General features: G+C 30.6%; 1 protein-coding gene across 1 annotated transcript; it reads right to left on the bottom strand.

Moving 5' to 3' along the window:
- Nucleotides 1-16,413: 16,413 nt before the first annotated feature.
- GLN1.3 (glutamine synthetase 1.3) lies at nt 16,414-19,473 on the bottom strand. Its single transcript, XM_021436408.2, has 12 exons — nt 19,240-19,473; nt 19,043-19,082; nt 18,840-18,943; nt 18,678-18,726; nt 18,436-18,542; nt 18,233-18,320; nt 17,842-17,970; nt 17,638-17,712; nt 17,476-17,529; nt 17,346-17,383; nt 16,912-17,071; nt 16,414-16,788 (listed from the first exon to the last, which is right to left on the bottom strand). The coding sequence occupies exons 1-12, from the start codon at nt 19,311-19,313 to the stop codon at nt 16,636-16,638; spliced, it is 1,071 nt and encodes a 356-aa protein (XP_021292083.1). The 5' UTR covers nt 19,314-19,473; the 3' UTR covers nt 16,414-16,635.
- Between the last annotated feature and the right edge of the window lie 216 nt (nt 19,474-19,689).

Raw genomic sequence — 19,689 nt, 5'->3', positions numbered from 1 at the left:
GACATTGATAACATTTTTCCAAAAAATGAACAAACTTTCTTCCAATGCTTGACATTCTTGAGGTAACAATAATTTTAATGATATAAAACTTAAACAAATGTGCCTTGTGTTGAAAATATTATCATGACATGTTCTTGTTACAAATGAATGCTTGATTGACTTCAAGGGAATTTTTGTCCATATGCTGAAAATATTGAGAATGTTGAAACTTGATGCTTATTATGCTTAAATTTATTATTTCTCATGTGCTTACATTGAATTATTATTTCTTGAGAATTGGAATATTCAAATGCCTAGTCTAGAATCAATTTTTGAAATATGATTCATGATTGTGCTTAAATGATTGTTTCAAGATTGACTCCTTGTTTATACATATGAAATTGATTATGATGAACACATTGAAGTTCACAAAAAATTATATTTAGTTCATCTATCATTTGATCAAATCATATGCTTACATAATATGTCATCTTGCTTGACCTTAATGTTTAAAGTCTAAAACTTGACTTGAGCTATACATTTAAATATAAATTTGATTGTCAAGTTTGATCATGACATATATTATGATGACATAGTTGAAATATTTTGAACATGCATTTAAATGTTAATTATGTCCTCCATGTGCTCAAATATTTGCGTGATCTAGACTTTGTGTGCATCCTACTTGAACTTATTGGTTACCAATTGAATGTCCATTTCTTGAATATTGACAATTGGTATTCATTGATGCTTGGACACTTACTTTAAACATATTCATGAGTTGAATGCTTGATTTTCATCATTCCATAACATTTGGCATCACTTATGAATTATGAAGGTTATTGAGAAATAGCATGTATCTTGAACTTTAAATACTTGCATCTTTTTTATATATGTCTAAATATTCTTAGAAGAATGAATTCATGCTTGCATTTAATGAGTTAAATTGGAATCTTGATTAGTGAAGATAACCAAATTTTTCTTGCAATCATGCTTGTGTTTACTTGATCATAATATTCCTTTATATGATTGCAACATGCGCTAAATGCCTTGGTATTACTTCATTGATAATGATATTTCTCTTAATATGAATATCCTCCTTGAATTGATAAATTTATACATCATTTAGAGAATATTTCTTGAAATGCTTGCTAAAAGTATTCTGGAAGACTGCTTGAATAGTTAATGATTAAAAGTGCTTAATGATAATATTTTATTGATATTTGATGGTATGCTCTTATTGTGGAAATTCCTTTTATTTTGTCACTTTTATATACATTGGAGAATGCTTATCAAATGATTAATATTTCTTGGTTGATAATGCTTGGTGATTCTTAATGATTATGCTTGATGAAGATTGAAGAATGCTTATTAATGCTTGAGAATGACTAAAAATAATGCTTGATGACTACTGATACTTAGGAACTACCCTACACATATATCTTGAAAATATGACTATTTGATGCATTTGATGAAAATCCTTTTAAATGCTCATACTCTTTTAGTTCCATGAATACTTGAGTATTAGGGAAATGTATTGCAAATCTATTTGAATGCTCATTTATTCTAGGCTCATGATTTCTCTCCTAATATCGATCTATTAGGAATCTCTAACAATTTGTGTTAAGCTTATGAATTCTTAAGGGAAGTTATTCATTGCCATGACTCATTGGTATCATAAGCAATTGATGTCTTCAACAACAAGGTTTGGTGAGAATTCAACCTTTGGTGTTCTTCACTATTAGTAACATCTTTCTAAAAACCAAAATTGTTATTGTGTTTTATATTGCTTCTCATTTAAACTTGAATGTTGAAATGCATAATTGGTATAAAGTCTTAGGTATTCTTTATTGACATCTAGCTTTAAACTTGCATCAAGTTTTAGAATTATTTCCTCTGATTTATGCTTTATATTAATTATATCCTTTTTGAACGAGTTTGAGCTTTGCAAAATTGATTTGCTTGATATGCTTTATGTCCTTTAAAATAAGTGGAGCATTTACTAAATTTTACCAATTGATAAAATGAGCTTTAAAATGATTCTATCCCTTAAAATTAAATTTGAGCTTATTTAGTTTTACAAAGAGGGATATTTTACTTGTCTTTCAATTGGTATTTTGAGCCATATATTAATGTTTAACACTTGATATTGGAGTTGAATATTATGATATTATGGTCTATGTGCTTATTGAATATCTTTATGTTTACCTTCCTCGAACTTCATGAATAGTATACTCACACCTTGACTTCACACATTCATATATATATATATATATATATATATGTGACATACTTGCTTCTAATGTCTCAGTATTTGGTTATAGTTGAGTAGTCAATAGCTTTATGCATAACTTGGTGACTTAATGGTTACATACTTTTGGTCTTAAAGCCTATTTTTTAGCTAACCATCAGTTCTTGGGCTTAAGTATTTAATGCTCACACTTTTTAACCTTTTTTATATAACAAAAAGGGGGAAAAGGTTTATGAGCAAATTTGATGCATATGATGAAGGGGAGAATATAATCTTAGAATCATTCAAGTGCAAATTATGCTTATTGTTTTGTCATATTAAAAAAAAGGAAATTGTTAGATTTAAAATGATTATAGTTTTGATTATGACAAAATGATCATAATTTGATTGATATTATTTGAATAATCTTTGACAAAATGTTGAAATGATTTAGCTCTTATACGCTTGTTCTACAAATGTCTACAAGCTTAAATGACTTAATTGTATGAGTGTTAAATTTGCTTGAATGATTTCTATTTATGATCCCTCTAACATTCATCATTGAGATGTTGAAATTGCAAAATAGGTTCACAAATGTTGAAGTTTATCTTAAAGCATTCAAAGATGGTTGATCTTCACAACACCAAGGTTACTCTCAAGCCATTAAGTTCACTCTCAACTCAACATTTGATCACAAGGAAAAAGCAAGGAAGTAGCTAAAGTTAAGGGCTAAAATGTCAAGGAATCTTGAAAAAATAAAGCTTTAATCGATCTTAGAGCATAGCATAAATTATGCAGTATGGCTAAGTGTGTTTTCTATACATGTTGTGGTGTTTCGAACATAACTCTCACTAAAGAAGTCCAATTGACATGATTCCTGAATCATTGGAAAGCTAATAGACAGGGCTACAACTTTTATGTTACCACTTCACCTTAATTTAGATGGATCGAGGTCAAAATCACATCAAACAAGGCTTGATTGCTATAGTTTCCAAAAGGAAACAGACATAGTCGACCCTAAGGAAGTAAGCACATGAAATCCAAGCTTTTATGAAGCCATAGTCAACCCTAACTGTCACATCCAATTTTGTGGTGAAACATGATCGGTGTATGAACCTAGACGAGTATACCTCGCTAGGCCTAAGCAAGCCTTTTTAATGTTCATCATTAAACATTCATCAATGCCATAGCATACATAAACATCCTTAGGCATACAATATCAACTTATGCATACCATCTTACGTAACATTACACATATATGGAGCTTTTCAACATATTAGTGTAAGTGCAACATTTTGCATATCATCAGCGTGCCACATTTCCAATGCACCATAATATTTACATGTCTCAACACCCTTAAGTGTCCATATGGGCTCTTGAGCCACTTTACACATTTAACATAACATTCATAATGTAATATGCCCAAACATTTGGCTACATTATGGTAACATATTCATAATTTATAAAACATGTTCATAGTTTGTAAACGTAAACATAACATAGACTGATTCGTCAGTGGAACATGACTTGATTTGCTAGGCATTGAGAGGCTGCTAGACACCTACCAATGAGAAATGAATGGATCACATCTCTATGACATTGGCTGTTGGCAAAAAAGCTATCACTGATCTATAATAAAAATAATGAGGAAAAATAACGTGTGAGTCACAAAGACTCCGTAAGTAGATATGGGGAAGGAGACAGGCTAGGGGATATGAGTTTTTTGCGACCGTGCAATTATAAATACGTATGATTCTCAAATTCTTTCACATTACCATGATGTTCATGAAATATAGTATTTAATCATCCTTTGAATAATACTACATGGAAAACATCTTTGCATAATTCATTAGAAACCATTTAATCATGAAAACCTCTTTAAAGTCACTTGAGAAGCCAATTTTGCAACAATTCTATCGATACATTCTAGAATGTATCAATACATGCAAGGAATCTATAGATACTCTTGGTAATGTATCGATACATTTCACACAAAATGCCTCCTATAGCATTCTATTGAAAATATATCGATACATACTTCATATTTATCGATACTTTCACCACAAAATCCAACTTTCTAGGCATTTTTTTGAATGTAACTCATTCATAAAGCTTTCTAGTATTGAGGGGTGATTCCTTAGGCTAAGGTTCTGTCTAACCAAGCCAATATCATCACATTACAGTCTGAATAGCATCAATACTCATGTAATCATAACTAGGCATTTAGGCATAAATCTCGAGGCAATACTCATTCAATCAGTTTTCTAACTCATTAATCTCATTCGTCATAACATTTTAACTATGAGTGGATCTGCCCCATTTAGGAAAATAGTGGTTTAACCCCCACTAGTTTAGGTTTCTAGAGTGCTCTCGTGAATGGCACATTGACCTCATCCACAATCTATCAAGTGATCCCACCCCACTCAAGCAAGTAGTGGACAAAGTCCTGACTACTATCTGGTTCACCTTGTGTGAACAATCATCAAAGTTGCGTGAGTGGCATTTTGACCTCACCCATGAACATCATAAGATCTCTTAAGCTTAGGATTGTTCTCATCCTTAGCTTGCATCATGAACATATAACATTTCCATAAATCATCATCATACTTAGCCCATAGTGTACATGACTATCTTAACTTATACATCTCACAGCATACATTTCATAACCTCAAAAATCACTTACATGCTTAACTCATAGTGTATATAACTATCTCAACACATACATCTCATGGCATACATTTCATAACCTTATAAATCACTTACATGCTTAGCCCATAGTGTACATGATATACTTAGCACATACATCTCATGGCATATATTTCATAGACTCATAAATCACTTACATGCTTAGCCCATAGTGTACATGATATACTTAACACATACATCTCAAGGCATATATGTTACAATCTCATAAATAGAACTCATGTGTCCAATATTTTTATCATGCTACATCGTATCTAACATGTGCATAATAACTGTCATACGTTAACCATAGAAATATCTCGTATCTACACTAGCTCAAAGGCTAAAGTAATTGATTGGACTACAAACATAAAAGGGCTTGTCCCCTCTTTTTGAAAACTATCACGTAGTAGCATATTTACATACATAGTAGATTCGTAAACAATTAGAAAATTATTGTGTCACACATATCACAATCATTATCAAATCAAGTCATTTGTACATTTCCTAGAAAACTTCATGAAACCTTGTAGTTCAAATCCTTTAATAAACCATTTATGGAAATAAGTTTTCAACACACTAAAACAACCATTTCCACAAAAATCATGCTAATTTTACATATTAAAATACTTGAAAAGGTGTATCCACTCACCTAATTGAAGACTCAATTCCTAGCTCCAATCACAACTCCGCTTTAGCATTATCCATGGAGTTTTCAAGTATTCTTATCATACAACAATCATCATAATCATTTCCTAGAATAAAACTCTCATAATAATCATCCTAGGTACTTTTGAAACTACTCGCTTTTAGTTAAACTAATTTTCTAGCTAAAACCCATGCTTCGAAACCATAAATCTTTCACCCATGCCTTAGGTGAGCTTAAATGCTAAAAAAAATCACAAAGCCTTGAAGATTTAATCACCAACAAAAAATCTAGACAACAAAATCATATTTTCAAAAATTAGAAATCAAGATTTAAAGTTTCCAAAGCTTAAAAATGTTACCTTTTTCATAATAACTCAAAACCACATCATTTAATTATCAAAAATGAAGATTTGAGTTAAAATTGAGTTGGAAGAGCTTAAGAGTTGAGGTTTTACCTTGCAAATGCAGCTATGAGTTGCCACCCTCAAAAAATGGGGAACATTTATAAGCTAGGGTGTGAAAACACCTTTTTACTTTTTTGGAATCGATGAAATGTATCGATACATTAGACCATGTATCGATGATATATTTGATTATGAGAAAAATGTATCGATACATTATGAACATGTATCGATACATGTTCATCAGAAACCTTTTCTGGGCTAAATGTATTAGTGCATCATGAACATGTATCGATTAAATAAGCTGGGCAAGTTTTTATAGACAATCTAACTCAGAAACTGCATTCTGTCTTAAATGTATTAATACTTATAAAAATTTACCCAGCTTATTTACATTAAATACCATTTAAGTAAATGTCCTCTTTACTTTTTACTCTCCATTTACTTAGTATTTAATGCAAGTAAGCAAACAGCACCCCATTTGGATTCAACAAAAATATCCAAAAAATCAAAATCTAAAATAATCAAAATCTAAATTTTGGTTGCAAGAACAAAATCAAAAAAGTTTAACTGAAATTAAATTTATAGCTCCCATTTACCATTGCAAACGTATCTCAAAAATTATGAAAAAATGATTTTTAGTTATCTAAAAATCAAAAGAATTATTATTGTCATTTTTTATTTTCAAAGATTGTTGTATAAAAGTCACATATTTTAACCTCTTCCAAACTTAGAAAATTTTCTGCTTTAAAAGTGGTAAATAACCAAAAGTGTTAGTTAATTCTTTTGAAGGTTAAAACTAAATTTGATGTTCAAAATATATAATTTATATGCTCACATAAGGATTTTCTAACTTATCCTCTTACTTAAGGTGGGATTTCACACTAAGCGAGAAATAGTCGACTATACTAAGCCAAATCTAAAAAATACAAGCTTTCTGGAAGAGGATCAACTAGAAAACTTCCATACTTGACTGCAAGTGACTGTTTAGACACAAAATTAAAAAAAAAATGGCTAGTTTCTTGCTCTAATCACCTCCAATGGCTCCTTGACTCTCTCAACTACCAAAAAAGACCATAGGGAAGTATTTTGAGTTGAGGAAGATGAAAGAAAAAAGCTAAGCTCTTAAGGATGAAAGTCTTGAAAGAAAATGACACAAACCAAGCCTTTTTGAGCTAAAATTCCTTTACGCTTTCACTCTCATCCTTGTATCCTATCTTTATATCCAATGTTAGGCATTCTTCCTCCATTGTACCAGACTAGCAAAATCCACCTTTTAGTGGTATGCTTGCTATTCTTGTAAAGGTTTTAACTTAACCTTGAAAAGTGAGTGTAAGGGCTATGGTTGATCCCAAAAATAGCCATTGTATAGGTTTGTGGTGAGCCTAGAAAAACCATGGGTTTATGGTGAACCTGTTAAAACCATGAATTATTGCTTGATCTCAAAAAGCTATTATAAGCTGTTGTAAGAATCCTTTTAGTGGATTGGAAATTTCTTGGTGTACCAAGGGAGTGGATGTAGGCATTTGAGAAAGCCAAACCATTATAAACCCTTGTGTCTTCATTTTCATTTTTATCATTGCTTTAAATTGCTGCAGCTAACTTTGTAAAACTCATTTTACAAATTGCTTAAGCCTTGATACTCTTCACATAGTTGATTTACCTTATTGTTAAAGACATTATTCATCATCACTTCTTTGTTATTCTTGAAAATATTTTTCTTTTATTACACTTATTTGAGTTGCATTTGAAAATAATTTTAAACATTTTAAAAGTGATCATTTGTCCATCGTCAACTACACTAGTTCATACTTCACTTTCCCTAAATTTTTAAAGTCAAATTCACCCCTCTTATGGACATTCTTGTTACTTAATTCATTGAGCTAACATATCTAACATTTTAATTGCATTCAAATAACCCTTAAACTTTTATTTTGAGTTAAATAAGCTCCTCACACTAACCATTGACTAATTTACATTGGTCAACAACACAATCAATAATTTTTTATGTCACATCATCTTCCACATAACATGTTGACATGTCATCTTGATGACATCAATGCCATGTGGTAAATGACGTGGCATCAAAAATTGCTGACTAGGAATTTGGTTTTTTCCTTTTTTTTTCCCCATTCAAATGTCCAAAAATTATTGATTAGGGATTTGAAACAAAAAATTAAAAAAACAAACTTCATTTCTTCAAATCGATCACCATCTTTTTTTAACTGATTACTATCTTCTTAATTGAATCCATCCTTCTTAATAAAAAAAATTCACTTTTTTTCGCATTCCTTAAACCCGACGAGCACATTTGGTTCACGGAATAGAATGGAATGGAATGGAATAAAATAAGTATTATGTGGGAAAGGATAGAAAGAGAATGAAAATGTTATTATGTAGTTTGATTGATGGAATGGATTAAAGTAGGAATTGCTATTATGACTTAATGCAATATTTTGTTAGTAAAAGTAATGTTGGAATAACAAAGGAACATGAGATAAAAGGACAATAATACCCTTTATTATAATATATGATTATTTATTTTTATTTTATTTTATTTTAAAAGTACTAAGAATTTATAATTTATTTAAAATATTAATATTTTTAAAAATGAATATTTTATTTATAATTTAAACATAATTATGATTAAAATATTAATACTTTTAATTAATTTTTAAATTCAAAATATTTTGTAATATATAATTAAAAACTTAAACTCTTTATTATGAAAAGATTTATTTTCATTAAAAAAATACTCATTATATAATTTAGTAAAATTTAAACCAAAAGACAAAATTAAGTAAATTTTTTCTTTTTTAATCATTTAATTTTTATTTTCATTAAAACTTTAAAATTTTAATAATTTAATAATTTATTATTAAAGTATTAATATATTTTTTATTTTTTATTTTTTCATTTTTTAATTTATGTTTTCACTTGATAATTTAAAAATTAATATTTCAAAATATTAATAATTTATATATAATGTAAATATTATTAAAATTAAAATATTAATAATTGTTTTATTTTTAATTAAAATATTAATTTTATAAGTTTAAGTTTGTAATTTTTGAAAGTATGTAAGGACCTTTTAGTCCAAAATATTTTGAACTTTATTCCCATGGGTGTGGAATAGCTAATACGGGGAGGGAGGTGATATTAGCTATTCCAAGGTTTTGAGGAATAGTCATTCCTTTGAAATGACTATTCCTTCCTCCAAAAATAAACCAAACAAAGGGAGAAAAGTTTTGAGGAATAAAGAGGAATGGCTTACCGAACATGGCAAATGTACCTTATAGTCAAAATGTTTCTCTTTATTTGCAATTCTTATTCCTCTTCTAATTGTTAATAAATAAAATTTAACCTCATCAGATTTTTCTTATAAATTCTAAGGAAGAGAAGAGAATGATTTAACTTTCTTTTACAGATTCTAGAAAAGCGAAGAGCATCAGATTTTCTTATAGATTCTAGGTAAGGAAAGAGAAGGATTTGGCTTTCTTGTATTGTGGAACAACATTATATGTCTTTGCTAATTTTAATATTATAAACATTGTGTATCTTACCTTTTCTCTTCCTCTTCTTAAAATTGTTTTTGGATATTCTTGGATTTTTCTATGCTAACTTTTAGTTGAACAACAATGGCTTCAATCAAACTGGAAAAGTTGGATTTAGTTTTTTTATTAGGAAGGATGGCTTTAATTAAGAAAATAATAATCAATTAAGAAATAATGGTAATCAGTTTGAAACAATTAGTTTTTTTAATTTTTTATTTAAAATCCCTAACTAATAATTTTTAGACATTTGGAAAGGAAAAAATCTAATTCTAAATTAGCAATTTTGGTGCCATGTTATCTACCACGTGGCATTGACGTCATCAAGATGACATGTCAACATGCCATGTGGCAAATGACATGGTTTCAAAATTTGCTAACAATACTGTTGATTAACCGAAGTTAGTCAACAGTTAGTAAGAGAGGTTTATTTGATTTAAAATAAAAATTTTAGGGTTTATTTGAACGTAATAAAAGGATAAGGCTAAATTAACTTTCTTAATATAATTCGATGGCTTATTTGGGCATTTAACTAATTATTTTCTATTATCAATCTTTTGATTGTAGATTAAGTTCAACATATTAGTTTTTAAAATTTTTAATTCTTATTTTTTTGCCTTTGACCCCTCAATAAAAGTTGGCTAACTCCACCCTTGCATTCACTCCCAAAGGCACCCATATTGCTATGAGACTTACTTTCTTTGATTGGATTCTCCATTTGATTGTGGCACATATCATTCGACCCATAGGAACCAAATACTCTTCTACAAAGTGTGAGGAAATATGGTTCATGTACCACATCAAAAAAACCACCAAAGTGAAACTAGCCAAGTTTATATTTTTCGATATGTTAAAAGTAGTTTATGGTATGGTGATTAGTGAGATCATTGCTTTTTATTGCCTAAATACTAAATGTGATCCTCCTGCTTCTCACCCAATGCACACCAAAGTCTTGCCATCAAAATAGTAGAGAGCTTCAAAAAACAGGTCAGACCTCCAATTTGATGGAACTCAAAAACGAAAGGACAAGACCATGAGCATCAAATAACAAACACGCATTATCTAGAAATTTAGAGAAGGTTCTTTTAAGAACCCAAGAACAAACCAATGCAGGAACCCCGTGGTTTGAAAAAGAGAGAGAGCAGTGGAAGCAAGACATATTTTCAATTTAGTTTGCCATCACAACAAATAATCAAACTTCTCTCAACACACAGCAAACATATTCAGTAAAACCCAAACAAGAAATGTACAAAGCAAACCCAAAAGGGCCACAAACACCAATTTTTATACCAAATAAGTCAAATTATATCATATTGTTTGGACTAACATGTTGATTCCCCCTCTTGATTCTTTCCCTTGTCAAATATTTAATCTTTGCTTCCAAAGAAAGGGTTCTTGTCGATTCTTCCGATTCTCCCTATCTCCAATTTTCAATTCAAACGATTCTCACTTTTCCGTTGTTACTATTTTTCTCATTCTCTTTTAATTATTTTTGTTAATCCAATTTAATTTAATTTAGGGTTAGGGCCTTTTGGATTAAAATTTGAAATGTTTCCACATCACATTTTTTATCACATCAGCAATTACCACCTCAGCATGTGTGCATGCATCAACACAAACTTGTTGTCAATCCAAATAATGACACGTCAGCATGACTATGCCACATCACACATAGTCAATGTCATATCAACCTAGTCAAAATGCCACCTCAACATACTTTACTGTTAAATTCAACTATGTTATAGTTAGGGATTGAAATTAACAAATTAAAACAATACACACGGACCTAATTTACAGAAATTATTGTGCATGGACTAAATCCATGCATTTTACAAAGTACATAGACTAATTGTATAATTTAACCGTAAGCAAATTTTCTATTGCATTAGTTCCACTTAAATTGTAATATCAAATTCCATCAAGATTATAATTAAATTTATTTAAAATCAACTCCAAAAAAATTAATCGGAATCCTGAATTTTAAATTCTATAGGATTTCAAATGCATGAATTTGAAATTATCCTCCCTTATTGTGCAAAAGGAAAAGACCTTTTCCATCCAAAAAGAAATGGTATCACGCACTCTACCCCATTCCCTTCCCTTTCTCAAATGCAATCAAGGAAAAATGGATAAAGAATGAACTGAAGGTACGTAGTGGCATGCAATAAGTGAAATCCAGGTAGCCATCCACCAGATAAAAAGATCCGACCAACATTATTTCCAGATTAGGGAAAAGCATTGTTAGATCAAGCAGAATACTTTTGTTTTGCAGCTAATTCAACTACTAAAGCTCGAGAAGAGATATTCCTTCGTCCATCAAGGCAAACTGCGTAAAATAAGATTCCAATGGCATGAGATGTGGATTCAGACGTCGTAATCCACCCATTTGCATATATTCCAAGACTCCTTTGCATCCCCATTTGTATGAATTTTCACAGACAAGGGAACAAATTAACTTTTGTTTTGCTTTCCTTGTCATGTTTTCGTACGGGGATGGATGTGGAATGGGAAGCAAAAGCTCCTTAATTTCCTCCAAACGGTTGAATATGTGTGGTATAAATATATTACTATAATCTTCTAACATGATATAGTTATTAAACTTTCTTTTTCTGAAAATCAAAGAGAATATTATAACCCAAAATACGAAAAACAGAACCCAGCAAGAAAAGCCAAACACTTCCTGAATCAACAAAACAATAAAAAAAATACGAAAAGCAAGACCAGAAAAAGCAAGAGAGCTCAGAAAAAATCAAATCCGCATCAAAAAAGCATGTAGGAGATCAATAAATCAAAGAATCTCAACATTATTCGAGTCACCCACTCCAATAGATTTTGAAAACAGAATTTTAACATGACCTCCATCATCACAAAAAAACGCCTTCAATACCAGATCCTCCAAGACATCCCATCGCAACTCCATCAACATTAAAATATAAAATATAAACACGTAGGCTACATTAATTTAGTGCTAAATCTAACTGTTTCTTTATGAAAATATTAACTATGAAAAAATATAACAATTATAATTCATAAGGTATATGAAGTAAAGCTGTCCATGGGTCGAGCTACACGTCTAGATTTGAGGTTCAGAATCGAATAAGATTTCTTAGGTCCAAATTTAAGAATAAAACAATTTTAATAAATAGAATAACTTTATTTAATTTTAATTACACAATATGTTTAAAAATATTAATATAATTTTTAAAAAATACTTTAATAATAAAAATAATTTAATGGACAAATCCACTTTCAGTTGTCAAGGTATCATTTGAACCTAATCCAACTTAAACCCATAGACACCTCTAATATTATTGTACAATTTGATCTCTTCTTCAATGTGTGTGTTTTTTCTTGGATGAAATCATAAGTAGTAAAGACAATCATAATCTAGTACTGCATCTCATGTAAAAAATAATTAAACAGACAAACCAACTAACAAAATAACATATAATTTGATAAATTTTAGCACAAAATTGCACCAAACCCACACATGGTGGGACTTAAACCTGAGACCTCAATGGCAGGGGCGAAAGGTAAGCCAACGACACCCACCCGCCCAAACAAATTTTTGCTAATATTTATTTTTTATATATATTTTATTAATGCCTCTTCAAAGTTTTTGAAAATTTTTATTTATTACATATTTTTAATGGTCTACTTAAAATAATTTTTTTATTTAATAACAAATAAAAAATAATAAAACAACTTCACAAACTTACTTAACTTTACTCTAATTTTAAGTTTCTTCACGTTACTTTCTCTTTTACTTTTTCTTTTTCCCTTCCCTTTTGTGTCTTTGTATTTTTATTTCTCTTTTCTAGTAACTCACCATTAAAATACACCTAATTTTTCAAAAGAGATTTATGAACTTGTAAGCTTAAACAAGAAAAAACAGAAACCATCCATCACCATTGTGTAAAATTAAGAGAAGGTAAAGTTTTCTTTTACTTTCTTCTTTCTATTTATATCATTTAATTATTGTGTGAAATCATGTATTTCATATTTAATTATTTATATTTAATATATTATAGTTTTATATTTAATATTTTTAGTTTACATATAAATAAATAAAAATATTAGATATTGACTGCATTGCTTTTTTTAAAAGTTTGATTAAATATGTGTAAATTAAAAACAATTGATAATTTTTTTTTTTAAAAAAAGGAGATAGATCATTCAAATGATTATCCTATACTTTAGCCACTAGGTCTTAATACTTCAATTTATGAACAAAGGTAGTGTGAATCAAAACGTTTAAGGTTCAATCTTGAAAAAATTGATGCATTTCATATAGAATCTGATCTTGGATTATGACTAATGATATGAGAATTTTTCTATCAATCAAAGGGATGAAATTCATTGTGCTTATATCCAACGTGGGCCATATCATCCCATTCTTAAGACATATCCTTTATCAGATGATGATCATCCTCGTCGTTTTCGAGCTTCTTTGTTTGAATTATATCTTTCTTGGTTGGAGTATTATTGTGACAAAGATACTGCATTTTGATTGCCATACTACCTTTTTGGTAAGAACACCTCAAATTGTTCAAGTTCAAATGCATTTATTGAAAAGGTTTCAAAAGTTGGAAGAAAGTAAATAGTGGAGAAAATTTCCACTTTTGAATTATGTTGGGAAAAATTCAAATTCCTTGCATAATGTTGCTATAAAATCTTGTGAGGGTTTACTTAAAAAATCCTAACATATTGATAAGCTTATCAAAAGACAAGCATAAAAAGAGATCTTGAATAATCGAATAAGGCTCAAAGCTTTTATAGATTGTGTTAGATGGTTAACTTTTCAAGCTTGCTCATTTAGAAGTCCTGATGAAAGTCAATCCTTAAAAAATAGAAAAAATTTCATTGAAATGCTGAAATTATTAGGATCTTACAATGACAAAGAGGTGATGCTTCTATTGCTAGTAAAATATTAGCATCATTTGAATTTATTTTCATATTACACTTGATGTATGAGATCATGGAAATCACTAATGTTCTTTGTCAAGTATTACAATTATACTCTTAAGATATTTTAAATACAATTAATCTTATTTTTACTACAAAATCACTCCTTCAGAAGTTGAAAGATGATGGGTGGATTAATTTGCTTTAGTATGTAAAAAAATTTTGTTAAAAACATGAGATAAAAATTCTTGATATGGGTGCACGATATATCTTGGGCAAAGGTCGATCTTGTCAACCAGATATAACTGTGGAGTATTATTATCAAGCTAATATATTTTTAATAACAATAGAAATGAATTTGAGATTCAATGAGCAAGGTGTGGAACTTTTAACTTTAAACACTACTTTGGATCCTAATAACAATTACAAATCATTCAATATTGATAATATCTGTAACTTAGCAGAGTGGTTTTATTCTCAAGATTTTACAGAACAAGAAAGACTTATTTTGATATTACAATTGAGGCATTATAAGTTTGATATATCTCATTATCAAAGTTTTGAAGATATTAAAACACTTTCAGAATTGTGCTAGAGATTAGCAGAAATAAAAAACTAAAAAAATTACCACTTGATTGATAGATTAATTCACTTTATTTTGACTTTTTTTTATTTCTGTAACAACTATAAAGAGAGCCCTTTTAGTAATAAAAATTTTTAAAAAATAAGATTTCAGAATAAAATAGACGGTGAGTTTCTTGTAAATAATTTAAGTATTTATATTAAGAAAGTTATTATTAATCTTTTCAATACAGAATCAATAATTGATAAATTTAAATATAAAAAATCATCAAGTACAACTTTCTTAAATAACTATTATAAATTTTTTTTATTTTTTATTTACATGTTATATGAAATTATTATTTATTATAATTTTTTTTATTATTAATTAAATTTAATATTTTTTAATATTTTTATTATTATCTTCAATAAAAATTAATTAGCTTTGTTCCTGCTCAATAATCTGCCTGACATTGCGACAAGATCTATTGACAAATGTGTGGTTGTTCTTACACTTTCATTTCGACTTCCCATCGTATTGCTGGAGGTTGTCTGTGGGCCACATCTTAAGAATCTAGGTTTGGCCCCTCCTTTAGAATAAAAAATTACACAACAGTGGAAAGACAAAGGTACGGCCCTGGTTGTACTATTTATTTATTTAACTTCTCTGGTTTCGTGCACTAGTGGATTGGTCAATATGGCATGGTTTTGCTTTTAGGCTTATCTCGATACGTTATTACTAACCCTTTTGAACTGCCATCACAAAAATCCAATCAGGGCATCAGGCATTATCCTCATAGAACACAGAATTTGATCGGGCGTGTAGCCCAATACTGACGGAGCTACTGTTTCTATGTTTGCTACTTTTTGAATCAAAAGGACAACTGCTTTTGGCACCGTCTGGAAAATTGATCCAAGTTGATTCTTGTTTACATTTGAGGGCTCACTTTTTCATGCATGGTCACCACGTGGTTGCACTTTTCTCAATGGACCCAAACTCAGATTACATTTTTCCAATAAAGCCACAATGGCCGCTTAAAGAAACTCTCTTAATTTTTTTTTTATTCATTAAAAGGGAAAGGCTATTAAGTCCATCAAAATTTTATATTTTTATTTTAAATTATATATTTTTGTAATTAATTAAAATATTAATTAACATTTAATATTTATATTACGTGAATACATTAATATAAAAAATAAAAAATATTATATAATTATATTAATATATTATATCATTTATTATAACATATTAAACATATTATTTTAACCTCCCTTATTATACGCCAATATACCACTTCAGCTCAAATAATATTTTAATTAAATTAATTATCAATTGAATAGAATAAAAAGAAACTACTTATTAAAAAATTTTTAAATAAACAACTTAAAAAATTTTTAAAATATTATGCTAAAATGAAAGAATTAAAGAAAGAACAGCGCAGAGGAGCGAAGGGAGTAAGCCAATTTTTATGTCCTTGTATTATTACCATCCAAATCCAGAAAATATAAAGGAGGAGCGATTAGTCCTAAGATAGCAAAGTGCAAACGCATTGCCCAGATATCACTAGGAATTAAGAGAATGAGAGAAGCCAGCCAGTAAGGAATACTAGCAGCATTTATCAATGTTTAACATAAATATACCAATGAGGTAAATCCACAAGTCTCTCTCTAGTCTCTTTCAAGGTTTCCAGAGGATGGTTGTCTCAGCAATCATGGAAGTGACAACATATGGATCCATGTTTGAAGCGGGCCTCCTGTCCTCAAAGTAACCTTTGCCACACTTCTCTGTGTCTCTGCCAACTCTAACGGAGGCTCCACGGTTTGCTACTCCCTGTCCATTCAAACACATAAATTTTGATCCCCTTTAGGTGCTGGATTTTTCCACCTATCAATCTTCTGAGATTTAAAGGATATGAGTTAACATGAAAAGCATATAGTGGGAAGAAATTAATACCCATGAGAAGGTGTTAATGTCAGCTGTTTCATGTCTACCGGTCAAACGACGCTCATTGCCTTCCCCATATGCAGCAATGTGCTCCTTGTGCCTCAGTTTGAGATTTTCTATGGCTTTCTTGATGATTTCATACCCACCATCATTTCTCATGGACTTGGTGCTGAAATTACCACAACAAGACAAAGCAAGGTCACAGGGTTGTAAAGACGATGGCAAACAACATAGAGTAGGACAGCTAGAAAAACCATTTTCCTGTTACCATTATCTATTTTCCAAGGACTGGAGATAGGATGTGGGGTAGGAGTACACAATGAATTTTGATAGTTTTTTATATTAACTTTTGAGAATCTGGGTGCCATATCATATGAATAATGGAGTGTTCAAAAAAGTGAAGGGCAGATTCTAAACCAGATGTCTTAAATCACGTATATTACCTATAGTTTGTGTGTGCGCCAGCCCCATTCCAGTCACCCTGGTCAGAAAACAACAGAGATGATAGCGTTTTGCATTAAGACAAAAGAAATGAATCAAATCAGTCAAAAACCTCAAATGTTGAAACCCAACCTGGATGGGTTTAGGGTCAAAGGAGAGAACCACTCCAGCAATCTCAGTAATCCTCTGTCATTGACGAAAAAGAAGTTCCAAACTATTCAGTTTCACCAAGAAATTAAGAGTTGAACCTTATTGCAGTCTTTGTTCTAGTATACCAGTATAAGTTCATATTACCTCCAGAAGGTAACGAGCCACCCAAAGCTCATCACCTGCAGAGATGCCAACAGCAGGGCCAACTTGAAATTCCCACTATTGAAGAGATTGACACCATCAGGAAAATAAATCAATTATTGTATCAGTATGCATGCAGGTAAGGTGCAGAAAAAATGTTACTATAGTAAAAGACACTGATAAAAAAGCCCGGACAAATATATGTACCTGGCCAGGCATCACCTCTCCATTGATGCCACTAATGTTGATGCCAGCATAAAGACAGGCTTTGTAATGGGAGTCGACAATGTCACGGCCAAAGGCCTTGTCAGCGCCAACACCACAGTAGTAGGGCCCCTATTAACCCAATCAACGTTGCCATTTATTTACACAGTTTGGCATTAATGAACATAAGACTACTTAGCAAAGAGCACAAAATTTTACTACAACAAAAAGGAATTAAGAATGGTTTACGGTCTGATGATATAATAAATTTCTATGCTTATTGTCAGCAAGTAGGAAACCAACAGAGAAAGAGCAATTTTTTTTTTGTTTGATAAAGCTTAAAAAAAAGGCAAAAAAAACACAATTGAAGAGGAAAATTAAATTTTTGGGGTACCTGGGGTCCAGGATAACCACCAGTAGGCCACCCAATTGGCCATTTGACTTCTTTTTGCAGCAAAGTATACTCCTGCTCTATTCCATACCTATTGTTTTGATGCATGAAAGAATATAATAAAATATAAGAGAATCTGTCTAGACAGAGAAAAAAGAAAAAAAAAAAAGAGAGAATATTCTTGAAAATTCATAGTTATAATTCACCAGGGTTCTTCTGCAACAACTTTAGGGTGGCTAAATATTTTTGCTGCATTATATCTCTTATTTGTCGGAATGGGTTCACCAGCAGGAGTGTAGACATCACACATCACCTAAACAATTAGGGACAAATAGAAGGATTAATAAAAAGAGATTATATAGCAGTAAGCTAATTGGATTTTTTTCATATGATTAATCACTCAAAATTTTATTCATATTTCATAGTACATGGAATGAAAGGGGCATACCAGAATGTTGTTGCCCCTCCTGAATGGATCCTTAAATATTGCTTGTGGGCTATTTTGAAAAACGAAATGTAAAGAAAAATGCAAATTAGTATACTTCTATCAACTAACTTATGAAATGAAAGGGGAGAGAAATGGAGACAGAGAATGGCAGACAGAGCATACTATAAGATAACTTCACTGTCTTCCCCAGGAGCTTGGCCAGTGCTTGACCCATCGTAGTTCCATTTCGGCAGCTTTTGAGGATCACTTACAGGGCCAGGAAGAGTCTGTATGTCCCCATATAAATCAAAAGCCAAAACAACTTACTAACAAGAAAAGAAAAGGAAAAGGTTTAGAAATAACCATAACAAGAAATCACAGATTACCCTGGCTTTGCTTCTAAGGTCCATTCCAGATCCACCAATCCTGTTCAATGATTGATTACAAAGCCATGGTACAAATCATGAATCAGAATTTGACCAAGAACCCATTAAACCAAAAGGGACGAAATATGATGCTACTCAGTTAAAGGCAGAAAGGATTAATAACGAGAGCAAGATCTGGGGAAAAGGAGAAAAGTTACCATATATACTCAGCAATGACCTTCTCAGTGGTTTCCGAGAGGTTGAGGTTGACAAGATCGGAGAGCAGAGACATGTCTACAAAGACAAACTGAAATGAAATACCGATCAAAGGACACTAAACAGAGGAGAGTTTTCTTCTTTTGCTTTATGCTTATCTATGGATGCGATGAGAGAGACAGAGACGGTGCAGCAAAAGAGAGTTGAGATGTCTTTGCAGTTTGCTCATAGGCGTTGAAAGTTATAGCACTTGGGAAAAGTTATTTTTGAATTAGATAAAATAATAAAATAAACAAATAATCACAGTATGCTGTATCATAGCCACGTGTTGCTTTGGGTGAACCCAAATCAACTAGTATTTATTTCTCTTATTATTATAAATAGGGCTACATTATTGTCTAATTCCATTTTATTGGGTTTTGATTATATCATTTTTTTGTTTGCTTAGTCCT

This window comes from Theobroma umbraticum, unplaced genomic scaffold (genome assembly GCF_002168275.2).
Source record: "Theobroma umbraticum cultivar Fairchild unplaced genomic scaffold, ASM216827v3 scaffold_146.0, whole genome shotgun sequence".
In the NCBI taxonomy this organism is placed as follows: Eukaryota; Viridiplantae; Streptophyta; class Magnoliopsida; order Malvales; family Malvaceae; genus Theobroma; species Theobroma umbraticum.
Note: the sequence above shows the minus strand (reverse complement) of the source record. Positions and strands in the feature narration are given on the sequence as shown.